A 22835-nucleotide genomic window follows, 5' to 3' on the forward strand; every position below is an offset into this window, starting at 1 on the left:
TCGATTCAAGAAACAAAATTGGTCAAGTTAGCGAGTTTTGATTTTAATTTACCCAAAAGCAGAATTACCTGGCTCAAGCATTAATGCAGGAAGGGAAGTGAATCTCAAAATTCTTTTAAATATTTACAAAGAAATGTTACAAAGAAATCAGCCATTTCCATATGTTAAGAACTTTAAGTTGATTTAAAGGATTTTCCTTCTTGAATAGCATTAAATCCCTTTGTTCTAGTGGTATCCGCAAGTAACCCATCCATCAGGTCCAATTCCAGGTACCCAACTCCCTGTCACTCCTTTCTCCTCCCCTTCCCATGAAGAAAAGGGGGGAAGGGGCTACGATCAGGTCTTCAAACATCAACCTCCTCCCTCATCTGAAGGTGGTGGCCCCATCCCAACCCTCCCAGAAAAATTACATTAAAACAACCTCCTATGGTAGAGATGGAGCACATGGTTACTGACTGACCCATCACTCCAGGAAACGGAATGGGAGCTGAACGTCCTCGTCATAACCAGAATGTTGTCAATGAGGGCATGACAACACATGCGCAAAAAGGAGACTCCCAACCGCCTAAAGCAAGCAGTGTTCCCGTAACACGGATGAAGTGTGGGACACGGTGAGCCTAGAGTAAAAAAACAAAAAGGCCAGTTCAAATCCATGGTGCACCTAGGTTTTGTTTAATTAGAACAGAAAACACCACACTGTATTCTCCCTAAAAAAGAACGATAAAGTTAAGTCCATACAGGTAAGGTAATTACTGTCCAGAGTCAACCAAGACCTCATCTTTGAGAAAGGACTGCGTACTCTATCTCGGGACAACAATTATGGCTGTTTAATAGTTCAAGAGCTTAACATAGCATTGATTCACCAACATTTTGGCCATTAGTGGCCAATCTGCTATGAAAACCATTTAAAGCCCCATCCCTGTCTGGAGCCTAGGAAATGCAATGCTCTACCTTTCCCACAGGGAAGAATGCTGTACCCGTTAAACTAGGTGTGGTCAGGATCACTGATCATAAATAAATAAATAAAGAGGCACCTCAGGGGAAGCAACACTCAGCAGACCACCACACACAGGCTAACTACTGAGCCTATGATTTCTGGACAGCATTGACTGCAGCGTAGACCATAGTGACTAGACACTTCTCTCAAACATTTCTCTTTGGCTTCTTCAATTGAGAGGGTAATTTTGCTTAACAGCAACTAGAATAGGATCTGTGCCCACTAAAGAATTCTTCCTATGTATGGAGAAAAGTTTACAGAGATGCTAAGTAGTCAGAACGACAGCCTTCTAAAAACTTACCAAAATGAAAGCTAACCAGAGAGTCAATTTGTAGGGAAACCTAGCCACTTAGAACAGTAACATTTACCATTACACCAAAACTCATTTATATGAAATCAAATTGCAAAAGTTTCCTGCAAGTTTTAGCATACAGCACAAGTGATCCTCTCACCCGGGAATCTCTGCACTGTTCCGAGAGGGGAGAAGGAACTAAAGACATGACATCTCATGGGTATTTTTCTATTTTTAGTATTCCAGCATCAAATTAGAGGTGATGCACATTTCAAACACCATCTAAACAGAACTTAGAAGGAAACAAGAAGCAAATATTTAAAGGTTTTTCACAGCCTTTCCATCAAAGGGAAGGAACAGTGTGCGTGTGTGTGTGTATGGGGCTGCTTTCCGAATTCCTTGCCACATTAATAGTCTACAAAGTGCTTATCAGGACACTAAGTCTTTCATGTGTTCCTGAGATAGGCCTGAAATTTTTACCCAGTATTGAACATATACCTGAAGTGGTCAAATAATACTTTTTATAAAAAGATTTCTATCTAAGATTATAAGTTTTAACTTTTAAATAAGAATGGCCACAATTAACCAACATGCAAAAATTCTCAGACTACTCTGAGAAATTCATTATATAATGCATTTCCACCTTACTGCATTTTCAAATCTTTATTCTATACTTAACAATGATTCCCAATGAGCCCAAGCAAAGGCATGCCTTTCTAACACGATTTGCTTAAAGCAGAGTTGATACAAGGTAGAATCCAAAGACCCTCTGCATGGCAATTTGGGAGTATAACATCGTCAATTGAATCAAGTGCGCAAATTTCACACAATTCATTTAGTTACAAGTGGGCCTGTTCCCCAGGCTCTTTCTTTTAACTTACATCCCGGGAATGACGACTCACAGAGAGACTGCCGCCCGGACTCTGGGAGAAGAACCCTCAGGTTAAGGGTGCTCTTCCAAACAAATAAATACCTAAATACTGAAAAGGGGCATATCAGAAGCTTAAAAAAGACGAAATAATAGAAACCAAAACCCTTTCCAAAACAAGGGAATGACGTCTGTATGAAGTTCACTCAAATAATTCTTACTTTCCTTCCAGTTTGTTCCTTAAAGATTTGACTTCGTTTTATTGGGCATGACAGGAACTAAATTATTAATAAAATAAAAGCTTGTTTTTATTTTTATGTTTTGCTGTGGATAATTTGTACAGAAAGTTTCCAAATCTCTAATGAGCTCTCATGAGACTCAACGTAAAGTGGGCCTTTTAAGATGGAAGTAGAATGCCAGGTTCTACTTCAAAAAAAGTATCTCAAAGGAACAGAGAGTCATCTGCCATGTGCTTTTGGAGGTGCCCGTGCTGGAAAAAACTTCTCAATAATATGAAGATGCTGGTACAACTTGTCCTATTACACAACTTCTTACACAACCACATGCGTTACACATTTATAGACAGATTTACAATTTGAAAGGAAAAAAGTTCTGTCTTAATAAAATTAGGTTTTTTTCTTCTTTTTTTACAAACTGTAGTCCAAACAAAGTTCTCTGTCTCCTCACACAGCAGATACGTCATCTCCATTGGGTGTGGATTAGAAAAGCCCTTCCGGGCAGATCCTGGCAGATCTGGTTCCTTCCATGCCTTGCGCTCTGCTTGGAGCGTGCACCACACTAGCTTGGGGGTCGCCACAGAGCTGATACCCTGGTCTTCTGCTCTTTGATTTTTTTCATTCATCTTCGTCATCTTCATCTTCCTCTCCGTCTGACAGGGACGTACAAGGCCGGATCTGACGGTAGCGGTCAAGCCATTTCTCTACCATCTGCGTGACCAGGGGGTGGTTCCGCCGCCGAGAACTTTTCTGCATGGCCACCAGCACCCCCCCTTCGGTCACACAGCAGTCCAGCCACTCCCTGAGCAGTTTCTCTTGCTGTTCCTCATTACCTAGCTTTTAGAGGAATGTGAAGAAAAGGGGAAATAATACCACAGATCAGAGACCTGCTAGGAAAAGTCTAATGAAAACATAGCTGGCAGGATTACTAACAAAAAGGTCAAAGCAACAAACTTTTCACGTGGTTTCAGTCTCTCATCAATTTTATGATAAAACCCAGTTTCCTATGGTTAAACAGAAAAACATCAACGGGAAAATTCACAGGAAAATCTCACAGGAGGAAAAACCACCTACTAATGAGTTAATTTGTTTGAAAACAGGAAAAACCAAATGTTACCTAATACACTGATCTTGGCAAAGAAAAGGCTAGAAAAACAAACTCTCAGCTTCAAACACATGACAAGGTAAGTTTATTCAGTAAAGTCTTTACAGAATGAAGTTATAAAAATTATGTTCTACTAATTAATGTCCTGATTATAAAAGTTTTATAATAACTACTAGGATATTAAATAAAAGACCAATAGTTTTGTAAAAATATGGGTTTTCTGAGCATGTTCTTCCTGCACAGCCTCACCACCCCTGCCCGGTCTATACCTCCCTCGCCCCTGCATCTGCAGTAGTCTCCTAGCTGGCGCTGCTGCCCCCACCACTGCTCCGGGCACCTAGCCTCTAGGCTCCACGCCGAGCAGCCGGTGGTCCTCTACCGGACAGACGGGCTGCAGGCTTCCCAGTTTGCCCAGAGTCAAAGCCAAGGCTTTAAAAGGCTGTTGGTGGGCCCCTTGCCATCCCTGAGCCCCTCAACCCCCTCTCCCCACAAACCACACTGGGGCTGAGGTTCCCTCTCCCTACAGCTCTCTTCCCTCATATTCTGCAAGACTCCCTTCTCTTGCGGGGCTTGTTTCAGGCATCATCACCTCAGACACCCCCCGTTACGGCCCGATTGCAATCATGAGCCCCGGGCCCCCCCTGCCCCCCATCTTTCTAGTTTTTCTCCTCAGCAGCAACCCCCCCACCACCGCCTCAGTTCCCATGATGGCGGCACCTGCACCACACGACCTACAGACAGCTCAGGAAAGGTACGTGTCACGCGCTGGCGGAGCCGAGGGCCGGGGCTGGCAGCGTGGAGAAGGCTGCGGGGCGAGGCGTCCCGGGCCGGGCTGGGGCAGCGGGACCACTTCCGGTGGTTCACAGGAGCGCCACGCCTCCTACCCTCTTACCTCCTGAGCAGAAAGAAAGTGCACGTGGAGCAACTTCCTCTCGCTGTCGACCAGGGGCAGGAAGGTGATGGTAACGTCGTCATCGGTGTGGAGGTGAGCCCCAGCACCCCGGTTGCCGTAGCCGTCGTTCTCCATGGCAACCAAAGCAGAGAAGTGGCCCCTTGTATAGCCCAGAGCGATGGGACTCTTCCAACAAAAACTCTGTTCCCACAACAAAGGCAAATAAACACCTGGAGGGAGGAAAGAAGATCCCCGTGGGGTTACCAGATATGGCTGCAAGCTGCCTGGTGAGTTAACAAGAGACTTCTAAAATACTCTCGAATAATGGCTTACCTTGAAACCGAGTATATCCTAAAGTTTCTCCCCGGAAACTCTTATAATATTTTACTCCATAAACTATAATTGGTCGTCTAAGAATATGTGCAAGTACAAAAATGTGTGTCTGTTCCAAACTTGCTCCAGGCTGTACGGAATAAAATAAAGAAAGCAATTTCTCTTTAAAACATTTACTGCCGCCCTGGAAAACTACTGTGCAAAACACAGTGCTGCTCCCCTTCAGTACACTAGAGCGATGCGCTTTTTTTTTTCTATTATTAATATTGCCAAGCTAAAGAAGCATAAAATTCTTCAAACAGCAAAATCCAATGAAATAATAAAATAAATCTGCAAAGTCTGTGCAGACAAGTATCTTTCACTATCCGATCTCAAGAACCCAGCGGATTTGGTTAAATAGTGATCCCAGGAACGAGAGATTCAGACAGCAAGGGATGCTGGAGTCATTCCATGGCTTCCTCATTAAGTCACCTGTAGGAGTACGACCCAACAACGAGGTCCTCCCCAAGTAAAAAGATGAGCTGTTAGTTCACACAAACATAAATGGCAAGAATACGGAACAGGTCTACCACCCGTCTTTAAGGATGCCGACACCCCATTTTCAGGAAGTACGTGTTGCAGATGTAAAACAGCCACTGTGACATTCACAGGGTTCAAATAAATGATGGTGCTTTCTGCAAAGAAAAGGAATGGTTTGTTGTGTGTATATCTGAACGTTCAGCATACTGAATGTGCTTCACGGAATAAAACTAGTATGAAAGCTAGAGTCCAAGAGGAACCACTCTACATGATTCATTTTTCTAAAAGTTCATTCCCAGGTTAATTTTAAAGAAATCCTTCCACCTGTCGGCCATGGCACCTTCCCCCTGGCACACATCACATGGAGAGAGAGCCTCGCGCAGATGACCGCTTCACCCTCCGGGCCTGACAGCGGAGCACCAGCACAAGAGTGCCCACCACCAGCTCGGCGATCTCGGTTCCGTGCCCTCTCAGACACAGAACAGGAGCTAACCAGGAGGTAGATAAAACAGGCATAAAGCCACCTTCCTAAGAAGACAATATAAATGAAGAGCGATATGAAAAAAGTATAGAAGTGCTGGGAATCAACACAGTACAACTTTCATTCTGATCGTTTCTAGTCACTTAATGTAAGAAACATGTTACTACCTCTGTCCTGCAGTGCGGACTCGCCTCTGGTCATAGAGTTGACAGACAGCAGTCACGGCCAGAACCCAAGTCACCTGATGCCAAATCAAGCACTCTTCCGTGTATACCACAATGCCTCCAACATAGCTTATGCATGTAAATCCAGGATTTAGAGCATGTAGCCTACTTTTCTCACAGAAGCGACATGCCTCGAAGCATTCTTACCTGACTAGCAAGAGAGAGTATAAATGCCCAGTCTTCTTGCCACTGTTCTTCTCTCAAGGAAAAATGTAAACCAAAGCTCTGAGAATACCATGATTCCCAATCTTTCCAACGTGTATAAAACCTGAAAAAGCAAGACAGTAAAAAATAAGCCTTCTATAAATGTCCCAATCATTTATTTAATGTAGTCTTTAAGCAATTCATGTAGAGATCAGCAATTATTAATTTTACCCACTCTGTACTATATTTTCAAATTAAAAATGCCTACCTTCTGCTAACAGACATCATTTAACACATTCTCACACAAAATTTCATTCACCACCCATCAAGTTTTCCACCACAACTTTAAACACTAGTGATGAGAACAATTTCAATTGTCTACTATTGGTTTACAAGTTCACACTCAAAATCATCTGAGATGCTGGACACAAAGACAGTACATTTCTACATTACTGTATAGTATTCACTATTTGGTCACCGTATAAATAATTGACTAGAAATAGCCCATGTGTTCACAAGAATATCAAAACCACTTCCAGAGCAAGGCCCTAATTCTCTTCAATTCTATGAGGGCTCAGACGGATGAGGAAACTATCAAAGAGAAGCCTGAAGCTAGCAGACGTTGGCTTACGAGGTTTAAGGAAAGCTGTACCCAGACATCAAAGTGCAAAGTGAGTCGGCAAGTGATAGAAAAGCTGCGACAAGTCCTCCCAAAGGTCTAGCTAAGATCAGGGATGCGGGAAGCTACACTAAACAACAAATTTTCAATGTAGATGAAACAGTCTTCTCTTGGAAAATGATGCCATCTGGGACTGCCCATAGCCAGAGAAGAGAAGTCACTGCCTGGCTTCAAAGGACAGGCTGACTCTTTTGTGAAGGGGCTCATGCAGCTGGTGACTTTAGGTTGAAGCCAATACTCACTGACCATTCAGAAAATCCTAGGACCCTTAAAAACTGAGCTAAATATAATCTGCTCTATAAAAGGACAACAAAGCCTGGATGACCGCACAACCATTTTCAGTGTAATTTACTAAATATTTTGAAATACCTGATGCCTACCCCTCAGGTAAAAAACTTTCAAATTATGACTGCTCACTGACAACGCACCTGATCACCCAAGAGCTCCGATGGAGACGGACAACCAGACTGTTTCGTGCCTGCTAACACAACATCCATTCTGCAGCCCATGATCAAGGAGTAACTTCAACCTTCAAGCCATTATTCCACGTAAGCCTATAGCTGCCATATACATTGATCCCTCAGACAGATCTGGGCAAAGGAAACTGAAAAACTTCTGGAAAGGATTCCCCATTCTGGATGCAACTAAGAACATTCCTAATTCATGGAAAGAGCTCAAAATAACAACATTTACAGGCGTTTGGAAGAAGTTGATTCCAACGCTCATGGATGACTTGGAGGGGTTCAAGACCTGAGTGGAGGAAGTCAGTACAGCCGTGCTGGGAACAAGAGAGCTAGAATGAGAAGCGGAGCGTGGAGATGGGACTGAAGCGCTGCGAGCTCGTACACAACTTGAACAGATGAGGACTTGCTTGGGATGGACGAGCACAGTGGTTTTTTGCAGGGGAACCTAATCCTGGTAAAGATGCTGTGAAGAGTGTTGAGAGGACAACAAAGGATTGAGACTATCGCACGATTTAGCTGATAAAGCAGCAGCAGGGGTTGAGAGGACGGACTCCAAAGCTGAAAGGAACGCTAACTGCGGGTAAAATGCCATCAAACGGCATCACATGCTACAGAGAAATCATTTGTGAAGAGTCAACTGATGCAGCAAACTTCGTTGTCATCGTAAGAAACAGCCACCATCACCCTGATCAGCTAGCAGCCATCAACGTTGAAGCAAGACCCTCCACCAGCAAAAAGATTACGACTCACTGAAAGCTCAGATGATGGTTAGGGTCTCTTAGCAAAGACATATTTTTAAAATTAAGGTATGTGTAGTTTTTTAAGACCTAATGCTATTGCACACTTGACTACAGACTAAACTTTTCTATGCACTGGGAAACCAAAGTTTCCTTTGGCTCACTTTATTACGATATTCACTTTACTGCAGTTGTCTGGAACTGAACCCACAATATCTCCGAGGTATGCCTGTACATATTATACATCCAATCAGGTAACATCGAGGCTTGCCAGCCAGAGAGCTTTTTAATTTTTTTCAGGTGACCTCAAATTCTTCCTCTCTTGCATTATGCTTTTATCTATAATTTAGCTCTCAAAAAAGTGATTAAATTGCTTTCATTTTCAAATTCTAGAGAGTACTTTCATTGAATAATGTTTACTATGTACTTACTATGTGTCAGGCTACTGGAGGCACTAGATCTTCCACAATGAAACACAACAAAATCTCTGTTTTCATGGAGTTTATATTCTAATGGACTTCACATAATCCCTAAATACTGACAATAAAATTCACAACTAGTAAGTGCTCAAAAATTACATACAGGAACTAGGGTAGTAAAGTTTTTTGGAGTAAGGCCATTATCATTATCGTGTGAGCGTTCAATCAGGTGTTAAGAGGGGGGAAAAAACACATTTTAATTAATTTAGCTTCTTTCACAGTCTCAATTTTTTTCATTTATGATAACTGAGATGTATATACAGAACCAAGAAAATACCATAGGTCAAGACCAGTCACATACTTGGGTGGATGCCAGGTAATATTTTTAACCCGGCATCCACCCAAGTAGATGTATATATACATACAGGATTCCCCACTATCTGAAAGTTTGCTTCGTATCCCTTCACCTTTACAAAAGACCTCTATTAGCACCTGTTTTTGCTAGCCGAAAAGAAATCTGAAGAGGATTTTCACTTCTTCGAGATGGTAACTGCATCTTTGCTTTATGCCATTTCAGCTGACAAAAGGTTTCCCAGGAATGCTCTACTTTCAGATAGCAGGGAAACCTGTCTACAGAAAGGACATTTCTGAGATAAGTGGAAGATATAATGTGGACTGTATACTGGATAACAGAGTCCTTGCTGATTTTCTTAGATTTGGTAATGAGGACTTGGCTGGGTAGGAGAATATCCTTGTTCTTCAAGATGCACACTGAGACACTGATGGGGGAAAAAGCATCGTGATGACTTAAACTAACTGACAAAGGGAGGTGCTTACATATGTAGAGATGAAGCACATGTGGGTAAAGGTTAACAACTGGACATCTAATGAAGAAAACACTAGAATCTGTTGCACTGATATATTTTTTTAACTTTACTGTGGATCTCAAAATTTGCAAAATAAAATGTGGTCTGAAGACTATGTGCCTCAGGAAGGAAAAAAAAATCTTGTAATATAATGCCAACATAATCTTTTAAATTTCAACAAAAATATGGAATCATAACACTTAAAAATATGAGCAAAGACCTTATCAATATTTAACTTCAAATGTTTCTATTTAAAAGCTCAGCAAAAAGGTCTAAAAGCCACCAAAATGTTCAAAGTGTCTCAATGTGCGAAACCAAAGTTTTCCCCCTAGCTTCCACAGAAAATGTAACAAGCAAAAAGTATCCCAACACTATAAGGAAATGATTCAGCGAGAGCACGCCTGGTTTTACACAGGGAAGGATGCCGGCTCACCAATGTGAACAGTCATGCAGGCTGTCATGCAGGGCTTTCCGAAGCACCGAGTCCTTGTCATAAATGCCCCAGGTAGCTTGTAGCACTGAATCAAGCAAGCAGTCTCCTGCAGTCCGGTTCCAAAGCGCATAAAGTCGACTGTCCAAACGTGTAGCCAATTCCAAAGACCAGTTTATAATTGGAGATTCTTCTTCTAACTCTACATAAGGAATTTAAGTAACATGTTCATTTTCATGCAATTTAGGACTATTCATTGGAGGAAAGAACCCATTCTCTAGATGTTGGTAAGTTTATGTGTCATGTACTATTAAACACCTAAATAAATCTGATCAACTGAAATACAAATCTTCTGAGTAGTTGAAACATCTGTGGCTCTAGAATAATTTTCTCAACTAAATTCTTTACTATTTGCGAAGAATGCTTAACATGGAAATATACCCATTCTAGAAAAGGAAGTAGAAAACCGAGGCTTAAAAACTTTTCCATCACAGTTAAGAGCCGTGAATGAGCATTCTTAAATTTTTTTTCTAGTTTTATCGAGATACAATTAACAGAATGAACGTTTTTAACAGCACAATGTGACATTGCTCTTAAGGACTTTCCATTTTCAATTAAAGTAAAAATAAAACAAGTCAACCATACACTGAACTGCTCCAAGCCTTAGAAAGCAAAGTGTTTATGGAAATTGAACTAAATCACATTCATTAATTCCACACTTACCTTTCTGAACATCTCTATCAAGCACCTCATCAAATAATTTTTCTTGGACTGTTGGAGGCAAGTCTTCAATATCTACAAAGCAAAAAACAGACTTAAAAGATTTTCTTATGTCTCATATCTTAATAAATTTGATACGAGCATCTAATAGTGATTTCCCCTAAAATAATTCCCTTGCCAGGGTGCTCTCTCACTCGCGCTCTAATAAATAAAATCTTTAAAAAAAAACACACACACACAAAAAATAAAAACTCCCCTGCCAGTGAAGGCTGTCAAGTGGTTTCTCGTAAAAAAAAAAAAAAAAAAACACGTATAATGTGCGTGTGTATAAATGTAACATAAAGGATTTCCTTTCTATACTTCATTAGCAAAACTGTTACCTAAAAAATAATATCTGGACCAATAATTTACATACAACTATTATCAAAAAGATAAGAGATAATAATGTTGGTGAGGATGTGGAGAAAAGGCAGCCTTGTGCACAGTTAGTGGAATGTAAACTGGTGCAGCCACCATGGAAAACAGTATGGTGGTTCCTCAAAGAGTTAGAATTATCATGATCCAGCAATCCCACATCTGGGTATATATCCAAAGGAAATGAAAATAGGATGATGAAGAGGTACTGAACTCCCATGTGTGTTGCAGCATTACTCACAATAGCCAAGACATAGATAATGGATGAATGAATAAAGATGGGGGGGTAGAAAACGGAATGCTATTCGGCCAAGTGAAAGAAAGAAATCCTGCCATTTGCAACAAAGGCAATGAGGGCATTAGGCTAAGTAGAATTAGCCAGAGAAAGACACATCAAATACTGCATTGTACCACTTCCATGTGGACTCTTAAAAAAAGTCAGACTCCTAAAAAGAGGGTAGAAAAGAGGTTGCCAGGGCTGGGGGAAGTGAGGAAAAGAGAGATGGGCAAAAGGGTACAGAAACTTCCAAGCTATAAAGTGAATAAGGCTGAACACCTAATGTCAAAACCATGGTAACTGTATCTTATAACACTGTATTATATCACTGAAATTTGCTAGGAGAGTAGAACTTACATGTTCTCACCAAAACAGATAAACAAACCAAACATGTGTGACGATGGGTATGTTATAACTAGACAGGGAAACCCTTTCACCACATATGTATATATGAAATCACAGTGGATACTTGAAATATTTGACAATTTTATAGGACAATTAACCCTCAGTAAAACAGAAAAGGGAAAAAAAAAAAAAGGGCTATCTGAAATTCAAGATGATGAAACAGTAACAACATACAAATATTTATCTGCCCTTGTCTCCCCCCACTCTCAACCTCTGCCCAGGCCTATTGTTTTCAGACTTTAGAATTTTCTTATAAAAGTTAATGAACCATTAATTATTGGCACACAGACCCCTGTATTTGTCATCTTCCTCAAATTCTCCATGCTTTATTCAGTTTACTCATGGAGCAGTCTACAGTAAAAAGTATTACCCTTAAAATTTAAAAAAAAAAAAAAATTAGGCTATTTTCAAGTCAAAATAAAAATCTAAACATCACCAGAGTAAGCTTAAGTATACAGAGAGTGCATTTCAAGTGAACTTTGTCTTTTTTTTTTTTTTTTAAGATTTTATTATTTGAGAGAGAGCAGAGGAGGAGAGGGAGAGGGAGAAGCAGACTCCCCGCCGAGCAGGGAGCCCAACGTGGGGCTCGATCCCAGGACCCTGGGATCATGACCTGAGCCGAAGGCAGACATTTAACAACTGAGCCACCCAGGCCCAGAACCCAGGCGCCCCAGAACTTTGTCTGATTTTAAAAGACTTAGTTACTGGGGCGCCTGGCTGGCTCAGTTGGTTAAGCGTCCGACCTTGATTTTGGCTCAGGTCATGATCTCGGGGTTGTGAAATCAAGCCCCACGTTGGGCTCAGTGCTCAGCGTGGAGTCTGCCTGGCCCTCTCCCTCTACTCCCCAACCCCACTCATGCTCACTCTCTCTAAAATAAATTAAATCTTAAAAAAAAAAAAGGCTTAGTTATTATCTCCCTAACATTTGCAAATTCCTCTGTTCATGTCAATATAAAAGTTCAAGACACTTAGAACCATGATGGAAGCTTTATTTTAGAAACTTCTGATGTTTGGTGCGTTTATTCGGTGCCAAATGACAAAAAGCATCCTGGAATACATTTCTGATTGTCACTGAATTGAAAAATGAAAAGCTGCTTCACAAACATAGTAGAAATTAATATAATGAGTGAAGAACACAATGACACTTGCAAAAGAATGCCAGTGTCTTTTGATTCAAATAATCTGATTCCACCCATCAAAAGCGAGCGTTCTAATCCTATCTGCTAATATACCAATAACCAAAGTCACATAATTTTAAAATAGGTATGAAAAAGCAAAGAAAAAGTATACCAATATCATAAACTAAACCTGAAGAGAAAATAAATGGGTAAAGATTTTTTTAAAACATCTAAGGCCCACATAGAAGTCAGTTATTATCAGCTGCTATCTTCCTACCAGATCCAAAGCATAAGTTTACGAGGAACCCTTATACTGGTCACTTCCAGGATAAATAGGGTAGTCAAATTATTTAAAATGCACAAACAGTAGCTAAGTTATCTGCTTTCTAACAGAAACAATTTCACTCACACATTAAAAAAAAAGAATTATAATAAAGTGAACATTTCTTTTCACATTGAAATTTGTAGTTACCTGCTGGCAATGTAAATGTAACAAGGTCAGTTAGAAAGTAGCAAGCAAAATCCCCCTTTCTCTGATGAAGAGAGGCGGCTATCTCTCGCCGGATCTGCTCTGTCAGTTCAGGACACACCATTGCTGGAATACACTTTGCTGCTTGTTGAGACACCTTAAACACAAAAGAAACTTTCCTCTGCATCTCATTTATCATTAACATAAGCAGAAAACAACAGTATTTAAGAGAAATTACCAAACCTTCCCAGTAACTCAGGGTGTTGTTTGTTTAATTTTAAAACAGATTAGGGATTACTTCCTCACCAGTGGAAACATGTTTCAGTACAACTTTCCGGGAAAATAGCCATAAAAATGCTTTACCTTCTGACTCTGGAAATTCACTTCTTAGGAATTTATCCCAAGGAAATATATAAAGATTTAGATAAAAACTTATGTAAAATGGTGTTGTTCACAAAGGTTCATCCTAGGACAGGGCAGGAGGACACAAAAAACCACCTAGGTAAGACTAAGCATCATGCCCACAATAAAAGCATTCTTAAAAAACAGGAAATTCCAGCTCACGGAGAAAGAGTAAAGTACAAACACTCTTCTGCTGGGTTAAGAATACTTCGAGTACGGGGGCGCCTGGGTGGCTCACTCGTTAAGTGTCTGCCTTCGGCTCGGCTCATGATCCCGGGCTCCTGGGATCGAGCCCCGCGTTGGGCTCCTGGGATTGAGCCCCCGCGTCAGGCTCCCTGCTCAGCCAGAGCCTGCTTCTCCCCCTCCCACTCCCCCTGCTTGTGTTCCCTCTCTCGCTGTCTCTCTGTCAAATAAATAAATAAAATCTTAAAAAATAGTAATAATTCAGGCAAAACATAATATTAAAAAAAAAAAAGAATACTTCGAGTACCCTGACATGGAATAAAGAAAGCATGATATTTTTAAAGGGTTAGTTTCCACTGACCTCAAATCCCTCCCCCTTTGTTACAACTCTGAATATTTAAAAAAAGCAATTGGCTTCTCCAAGTGTAGGACAACAAACCTTCGAAGTATAGCCAGCCTAAAGGAATAAATGTGAACAGTGATGTAGTTAGTGAGCACTACGACAGAAAACTTCTAAGCAAGGGCGTGGCTAGGAAACTCCTTTTCTCTTTCATGAGGGATACCAACAAGGAATGCAAAGATACTATATTATATTTAAGTTGTATTCCTTTTGTGGAGCTCAAGATAACTGCATACGAAGAATTCTGAAATCAAAGGTATCTGCTGGAGAGGAAATGAGTCTGGTGTGAACCCTGAGTGAACCAGTCAGCTCTGTTCTCTGTTGTCACTACAGACCAAAGCCACAAACCCGGACAACCTTCCCTACCCTTTATCTCTAGCCGCTTCAACCTTATGACTCTCAACCATCTCCTCAGGCCAGTAATTCTTAACTTAGGGCACATGAACTTGGGAAGGACCTGTGAACCTGAATGGGAATTTTCATTAAATTTAAATCCTTCAGGGGCGCCTGGGTGGCTCAGATGGTTAAGCGTCTGCCTTCGGCTCAGGTCATGATATCTGGGTTCCTGGGATGGAGGCCCAGGTGGGGCTCCCAGCTCAGCAAGGAGTCGGCTTCCTGCCTCTCCCCCTGCCCATGCTATCTGTCTCAAATGAATAAAATCTTCAAAAAAAATTTAAATACTTCATTTTCACTGACCTCCTGTCTATATTTTTTTAACAGTTTCCTTTTTTTTTTTTTAAGATTTTTTTTTTTTATTTGACAGAGCACAAGCAGGCAGAGTAGCAGGCAGAGATAGAGGGAGAAGCAGGCTCCCTGCTGAGCAAGGAGCCTGATGCAGGGCTCCATCCCAAGGTCCTGGGATCATGACCTGAGCCGAAGGCAGTCGTTTAACCAAATGAGACACCCAGGCGCCCCTCTCCTGTCTATATTTAAAATGCATTCTCTTACCTATCACAAATCTAATATTCTGAAAAAACTATCATTTCAATATAATTGATTTCCATTGCAATCCTACTTTTATTTTAGGCATTTAAAAAACAGTATTATGAAAAAGGAGTTCATAGGTTCCACCAGACTACCAACAGAGTCCATGACCTAAAATCCAATTAAAACCCCTGCCCCAGGGGCGCCTGGGTGGCTCAGTCGTTAAGCGTCTGCCTTCGGCTCAGGTCATGATCCCGGGGTCCTGGGATTGAACCCCGCATTGGGCTCCCTGCTCCGCGGGAAGGCTGCTTCTCCCTCTCGCACTCCCCCCGCTTGTGTTCCCTCTCTTGCTGTGTCTCTGTCAAATAAATTTTAAAAAATATTAAAAAAAAAAACAACCCTGCCCCAGATACATATCCCCCAAAATATAATGTTCTCCTAGTCTCAACCCAGAAATACTTAGCTCTGTGCTCTCTCTGCAGGCACATCCCTTACTTAGTCCAATCTCCCTACCGGCCCCTTCAATTCTGTCCTCTGGAGTGCCCACTCCACTGAGATGACATTCCACACCCAATTTGGTTCTTTCCCTGGAAATCCACCCCGCTCCCACCTCTCCCATAGTGCACCACGGTTGGTCTATGTGTTCCGAGAATATGGCAAAAATGATGGTATGTCGCTTCCTAAATTAGGTTCCATCTAGAAGACCCTGAAGCTTCCATGTGGATCAATCTCTCGTGCCCCCTCTCTCGGATCACTTGTTCTGGTGAGACCTGCCCTCTGGAGGGGCCCACATGACCAGGATTTGAAGCCTCCCGCCACCCGTCATGCGAGTGTGCTTGGAACCTGATCCTCTCACCCCAGTCAAGCCTTTTGACAAGTGCAGCTCTGAAAATGTGACTGTAAACTCATGAGACCTTGAGCCAAAACCATTCAGCAGAGCAGCTCCTAGATTCCCTACACTCAGAAACTGGGTGAAGATAACAACTGTTGTCTAAAGCTGCTAAATGGAGGCGATCTGTTGGGCAGTAAACAGTTCCCACTGTTAGTCCCCAGATGCTCTTAGGAGATCAGTGACTTAATCCCCTCCAACTTTCTCACAGCCCTCTGCCAGGCGGAGGGGAGTCCAGGAACCCCCCCCCCAAAGGACTTGAGCCTTGATTCACAGCCGCCCTCTCTGTCCTGCCTCTTGCCACCACCAGCAACTACAGCTCTACACACTGGCCCTGCCAATACACAACGCAAATACAGCCAGACCTCAAATCCTACAGAAACTACCTCTAACTGTTCCATCCCCTGTTCCAGAACTCTGGCCCTTCTTAAAACACTGCTGCTTTTCAAACAGTCCCTTTTTCTATCCACAGTAAGCCTGCCCCTTGTTTTCACATGACTATCGCTCAAGCCCTTCCCTTCCTCTTTTTGGTGCCTCTGGCGTCACTGGACTCTTAGCAAACTGAACAATGGCTAGCCATTTCAATCATGGTTTCAGGTAACCTTCACATTCCTTAATCCCTCCCAGTGCTTTGTACATAATGGTTCCCAATATTGGCCAATTTGAATATGCAAATATGCATATGCATACCACAGAAGACGTATAGTGACAAAATTTGAATCTACAACTGATCTCTCTGCACTCTCACTCTGTATCTCTTACCATTAAAAGAATTACCTGAATAATATGGTCACATCCTGAATCGTTCACCTGCAATCCTTTGTGACACCTGCGTAGTTATCTAAGCCCAAGCGCTCAGAACCAACTTGACCCCTCTCCCCACATCCCATCGATCCACTCAATCTTGACCCCGCCCCCCCCAGCCCTCTCCAGCCGGCCCACCTCCTTGCACTGCCACTGCCACTCCTGTACCAGCAGAGCGCTTGCCAGCATCACCAGCATCACACAGTGCTACCCTACCCAGGCTCCCCCCTCTCCCGTCAACAGAAGTCAGAACACTCTGATCTGATCTGGCTACTCCCCTGACCCTCTCCCTAACATTCTGCACAGCCTGTTCACTGCCCTAGGAACAATCTTCCAATTCCCTGGCCTAGATCATCCTTCACAATGCTTCCCTTCCCAGTTCCCAATCACCACCACAGGCATGCTGAGTACCTGCAAGTGCCTGACCTCACCACAAACACTACCACCAGGGCCTCTGAATAAATGGTTTCCTCAACTTCCGTCTCTCCTCCACCCACTTATGAGGCTAACTCCTACTTCTCCTTCGGATTTCCACTACAATGTTACCTACTCTAGGTAAGAAGAAGGTAAGATACCCCAAAACACGTTCTCAAGTACTCCCACAGCACCTGGCATTTACATCTATGAGAACACACTCTGTACGGAATTACCTGTTTATTTCTCTACTTTTCTGGATATGCACTGAAGGAAGAGCCAATGTCTTCACAATTATATCCCTTTTTAGCACCATATCTAGCACAGTAGGTACTCAATAAATATTGGTTAAATGAATGAATGAAAGATACATCCTAGTGTTTTTTTTTTTAATCAAACTGATGATTCAAATCTTGTGGCAAAATGTTCTATTTTAAAAGCATAATACCTTTAGGAATTATATACTGTTGGAAGTCTCAATTTAGTGTGAATTTACAAAGGGAGTAAAAGAAATACAAAACATTTAAGAACAGTTTAGAAAAACATTACATCAAAAATGAAAACTAATGAACACACTTCCGTCACATAAAACGTTTAACCAAAGTGCCATACTCACCTCTGTAAGCAGTATTGCTAGCATATCCTGCCTCTGAAAGCGTATAGCCAGATGTACGAGAGTGTAGCCAACATCAAAAGCAGAAGGGCGGTTCAGGAGGCGCACCTCATCTGCAGTGAGCTGACGCGCAATGTCCCCGCCTGATGACTTGTACGCTTCTATAGCAGCTAAGTCACCTTCCACAACCCCTAGAACAAGCAGCAAGATAGAAAAGAGTTTATTTCTATTTTTCTTCCAAAAGCATAAACCTGTTGCATTCACTCTAAACCCTTTTAAGTGTTTCTCTAGGATTTCTGGACCCTGGGACAACATATTTAAATGTTCTAAATATTAAGGAAAACTGGTGTATTCCTCTCCCTTTAATTTCTTTCCAGAACTAGAACTACCTATTTAGGTACTTACCTTCACATCAGCGCTGGCTCCATGCTCGAGGCTTAGAGGAATCATTAGAATGTATTAATTGGATCAAAGAGATCAGTAATCCTAGTCTGAGAAACTAAACTTTACAGAAGACACTAAACTCCTGTCTGGCCCTGACTCTGCAGAAACCAAGGAGACGGGAACGTCCTTCCTGTTGGCTTTGGGCTCTCTTGCCCTTTACAACTGCACTTTTTAAGCTGAATCAAAACAGATGCTGAGCCTTCCATATTGCTGTTTAGGTATGAAACAATTCAGAGCAATTAAAACCATTTTCAATATAAGTTAAAGTTAGCAACATTTTGATTTCAGAACCTCTCAAAGCCAAGTCTTCCTCACACTTATTAAGTATTAATACAGTAAAACTTGAACCAGGTGAGTTAGAACAAAAATATGCTAAAATAAACATTACAAACCAGTTGGGGGTAGAGAGATAAAACAAATATCATTTTTCCCAATCCATAAAGAACTTTCTGTTCCACCAACCCATGTTACTAAACTTAACACAAATTAATATTAGGTGAAGACAGTAATCCTATTTACTAAGCAGTACAGTACACATTTATGAATAAATATCCCTGGCAAATATAAAGGTGTAGATGAGCTTCAAATTTAACCACAAATAGTGTTACATACATACACACACACACACACACACACACACACACGACTGAAGGACCAAATAATTTTAAGTGTATCCTAAGTTATATCAGGAAAAATTTGTTTGTTGGGTAAAATGCTAATACCAGCTAAAAATATTCTTAGTGTATTTTTTAAAGAACCATTTTTTAATTGCCATCTTGAATTAAGAATTAGAGAAATAAGAGCTACTCCTTGGAGTATAACAGATTGGTACAATGCAACAATTTCTCCCAGTTATTAAAAATAGCAAAACTTTAAAATAATTCCCATGTTCACTGAACACCCATGACATACAAAGCACTGTGCGAGGCAATGTGAGAAACACAGTACAAACATGATTCCTATACTCAAAAGTCCTTTCTCATCCCATCTGTGGACCATAAAAGGCCAGCTTCAAAAGTTTTCAGACTCTGTGGCCAAAGATCCTTTCTGCAAATCTAGACCCACTCCCCCATAAAAGGACACCCTGCCGCCGACACAGACATTTTTCAGGTGAAGAAATCCATGATATCAAACGAGAACACCTTATTACAGGAACTTTTATTTTCATGGCCACATAGGTTAATACATTCTTCACTAGAAATGCCTAAGCGCAGCTGTCACTGTGTACTACCCCCACTATGGAAAGGGCTTTAACACACCCTTAGGAGGCCCAGTGCCCTGGAGAAGTCATCAGGGCTAAAACGTGATACGGCTGGCAGGAATCTTCTCCAAAGGGCAAGCCTTAAAAACAGACACAGAAAGCCCTACTTGAAATAAAAACAAATCTATGGTTAAAGAGTCAAGTACGCAAAGAACTCTAAAATTTCTGCTTGTTTTAATAACAGAGGAGAATAATCAGAGAGAGCTTGTAACTTTATGAATAATCTAATGTAGTTCATCTCTTTAGAACTAAATATGCCCTGCTCTGTTTCCTTCCCTGTACATGTATTTCCGTATGAAGGCAACTGCTTTTCATGTTAGTCCTATCAAAGCTGTCACTATTCTGGGTGCCTTCAGTATCACTGCCCCTTATACAGGTTTTTAACTGTAAAATATCTATTTATAAAATATATTTATAAAACTTCTTTATGACATAAGAAAAGCCACCCAAGGACCAAAAAGACTGATCAATTTACCTGAGAAGATACAGAGGAAGACCTGCACAGAACATGTATACATCTGTGTACCTATTTAGGCACGTGCATGCCCACGCACACACACCTTCTTTTGTTTCTCAAAGACAAAGATGACTGCCAAGCAACTTCTAAATCACTGTCTTCACTATTTTTAGCTAACTCACCATATAGCTGGTATCTGGAAGAATCTCATCTTAGAAGGTCTTGCTTAAGAATTCATTTCCTCTGTCATGTTTGTGAGGAATTTCTATGATTAGAAACTAACTAACATAATCAAGGGGGAGGGGGGTAACAGACCAAATAGCACAAGTTGGCGAACTGTGCTTTGGAATTATGATTTACAATGTCAGTCTGCCTTCAAATTAAGCATTTTTTTTTTAAATACGAATAGAACTTCAAATGGTGAACTGCACAGTATATGAATTCTAGCTCAATAAAGAGGATACATATATAAAAAAAAACATGACTTCTATTCGTCCAAATCGAAAATACTAAAACAATTACTTCCTTCAACCCCAAACTCTGCACTGAACTGCAGATAGGGTATGCTGCCGCTCCCCAGAATGGAGCAAATCCAGGAGGGCAGAAAATGAGGATGAAGAGAATAGAGAGTTTGTGCTCTATTCATTACGACATAAAATCCTCCACATCTTCTAGAACATGAAAAACACAAACATAAGTATAGGCACAAAGTAATATTTTAAAGAAAAATATATTATCTAATGTTTTGGAAACATAGGATTCCACTCTTTTCATTAACTGTGATTAGGGCGCCTGGGTGGCTCAGTTGGTTAAGCGACTGCCTTCGGCTCAGGTCATGATCCTGGAGTCCCGGGATCGAGTCCCGCATCGGGCTCCCTGCTCGGCAGGGAGTCTGCTTCTCCCTCTGACCCTCTCCCCTCTCGTGCTCTCTCTCTCTCTCAAATAAATAAATAAAATCTTAAAAAAAAAAAAGAGTGAAAATTAAAAAAAAAAAAAAGAACTTAGTTTCAGTTACCAGTGAGTTTTCAGCTACAAAGTACATTTATTATAAATTTCATGAGACTGTCGCTGAACAGTCCAAATGTTTAGTCTATCTTTATGACACATTGTTCAAAGACAGCTATTGATTAACGTGTCCACAGTTTCTTGACAGATGGGTTTTCACTGTAAACAAGGTATTTAAAAGGATTTGGCCCATACTCAGATAAGGTAAAGCTTTAGCTACCAAATGTTTTCTACTTAGGGGGAAAAAAGTATAAGATTATACGCAGAACAACTTACAAAATGTCTTTTGAGTTCTTCACATAAAATTTTACCACCTCTAATATCAGGGTATGATAAAGAAAAGTAGCAAGACGGGAGAAGAGCTGAGAGGTAGGAAAAGACAGCAAAATAAACACAAGGGATAAAATCTCACTTCGTGTAACAACGACCAGGAAAAACCAGGACAATTCCAATGGAAGAGGTGATATATACATGCTTCCTAGTTACTGACCTCTCACACTGCCTCCAAGAGAGTAACTGAAGCGTCTTTCTTGTAATGTTTTCTGAAAATTTAATAAATGTCTATTACATGTTCTGTCCCTTCTTCTTCCGTGCTATGAAGGCAAATTAAAAGGACAGCTGAAGACACTCTGAGATTAACTTTATAAAACTAACCTACAGTATCATCATACACTCAAAACTGACTGAATGAAATACACAACCAACTAAGCAGTGGTGCATAATTACAGATAATGCAAAGTGTTAATATACTTTTAAAAACATTAAGACCTAAGAGTAAATGAAAGTTACTACGTCTTACAAACTATAAAGTTTAAAAAAAAAAAAAAAAGTTCATATTGTCCTAGAAGCTGGGCCAGGAGTGGAATTTAACATATTTTGAAGCCACAGGTCACAACTCACTGGGGACTTCACAGCTACTATGGAACTCCGTTGGTTAGAATATGGAGCTGGCTCATAGATGTTTAGAAAACAGACTTATTTTTTCCCCCATATATGGCACAGTTTTCAAAGTTTTGCCTTATTTTCTTTTATGACATAAAATCATAATCGTAACTAACTTTGAAAAGAATGCCAAATGGTAAAAAAAAGCCAGGACTTACCTGAGCCCACATGGGCCAGCTCAACACTACCCTGGAGTTCTATGGTAGCTGTGACATGACAGCATGGTTTATGCTGTGGGGTCAGGGTGGACTTGGAGTCAGCTGGCACAATTTCAGGAGCCCTTAAAGAGAAAAGTTAGTTTTAAGTGGTAATGTTCACAATGTGCTTTACCATGGTCAGTAGAAAGATGCAGATGCGCTGGCTACAATGTCTGGATAGTTGTCTTCTACCCCGAGTTTAATTCACTTAGGTGGTTTTGCATATTAAAAAAAAAAAACTATACCACCCAGTAATACTTTTTCTTTATATTCCTAACCATTTCGCTATAGTTCGATCACAAACTTGGCTTAGATAGTCATATTCACAGCTAACTCCTTCAATATTCAAATATGAGCTGCTCTTTAAACAAAATGACCTCAGTATTTTTAAGTGTATCTTCAAGTAGGGCACAAGTTCAGTGGTAATCTCAGGAACAGTGTAATAAGCAGCCCAGACCACCTCCTAGAGGCATTATTCACATAACCAATGGCAGCAAGTGAAAATGTACCACTTCTATTCCTAGAATAGTGCTATAGAAAAATAACCTTTTCAAAAACTGAGATAAAAATCACAAATTGGAAATAAATTCTTTAATCTATTATACTATATCAAGATGAACTTCAATTCAGTCAATAAACTCACTCCATTATGAAAACATCCTCTTTAGAATAAAAGATTCAGTGATAGAAAGGTCAAAATAATCTTTAAGGCCTTCAACTATTCTATTATTAATCATGACAAACTATGCCAAATATAATTTATACTTTGGAGCTCTTACGTCTTTACATCTCTGATTAGACTGTTAACAAC

The 22835-nt window shown here is 40.8% G+C and overlaps 1 protein-coding gene across 7 annotated transcripts in view; it reads right to left on the reverse strand.

Annotated features, from left to right (window-relative positions):
* Positions 1-22835, reverse strand: part of ZRANB1 (zinc finger RANBP2-type containing 1) — a 65909-nt gene that overhangs the window by 3377 nt on the left and 39697 nt on the right. For 3 of the 7 annotated variants that reach the window (XM_025880093.2, XM_073884718.1, XM_025880092.2), the window contains 8 exons: positions 17722-17909; positions 13093-13246; positions 10410-10481; positions 9690-9888; positions 6095-6215; positions 4724-4853; positions 4391-4620; positions 23-3230 (listed from right to left, as the gene is read on the reverse strand). In XM_025880093.2, coding sequence (XP_025735878.1) covers positions 3012-3230; positions 4391-4620; positions 4724-4853; positions 6095-6215; positions 9690-9888; positions 10410-10481; positions 13093-13246; positions 17722-17909 — 1313 coding nt within the window. In that variant the 3' untranslated portion in view covers positions 23-3011. Of the gene's footprint in view, positions 1-22; positions 3231-4390; positions 4621-4723; positions 4854-6094; positions 6216-9689; positions 9889-10409; positions 10482-13092; positions 13247-17721; positions 17910-21375; positions 21479-21985; positions 22108-22835 lie in introns of those variants that run through there. The other 4 variants (XM_025880094.2, XM_025880095.2, XM_073884717.1 and 1 more) reach the window with 4 other exon arrangements.

The sequence above is a fragment of the Callorhinus ursinus genome, unplaced genomic scaffold, assembly GCF_003265705.2.
Source record: "Callorhinus ursinus isolate GAN/ISIS: 27379988/994484 unplaced genomic scaffold, GSC_fseal_2.0 scaffold58, whole genome shotgun sequence".
Lineage (NCBI taxonomy): Eukaryota > Metazoa > Chordata > Mammalia > Carnivora > Otariidae > Callorhinus > Callorhinus ursinus.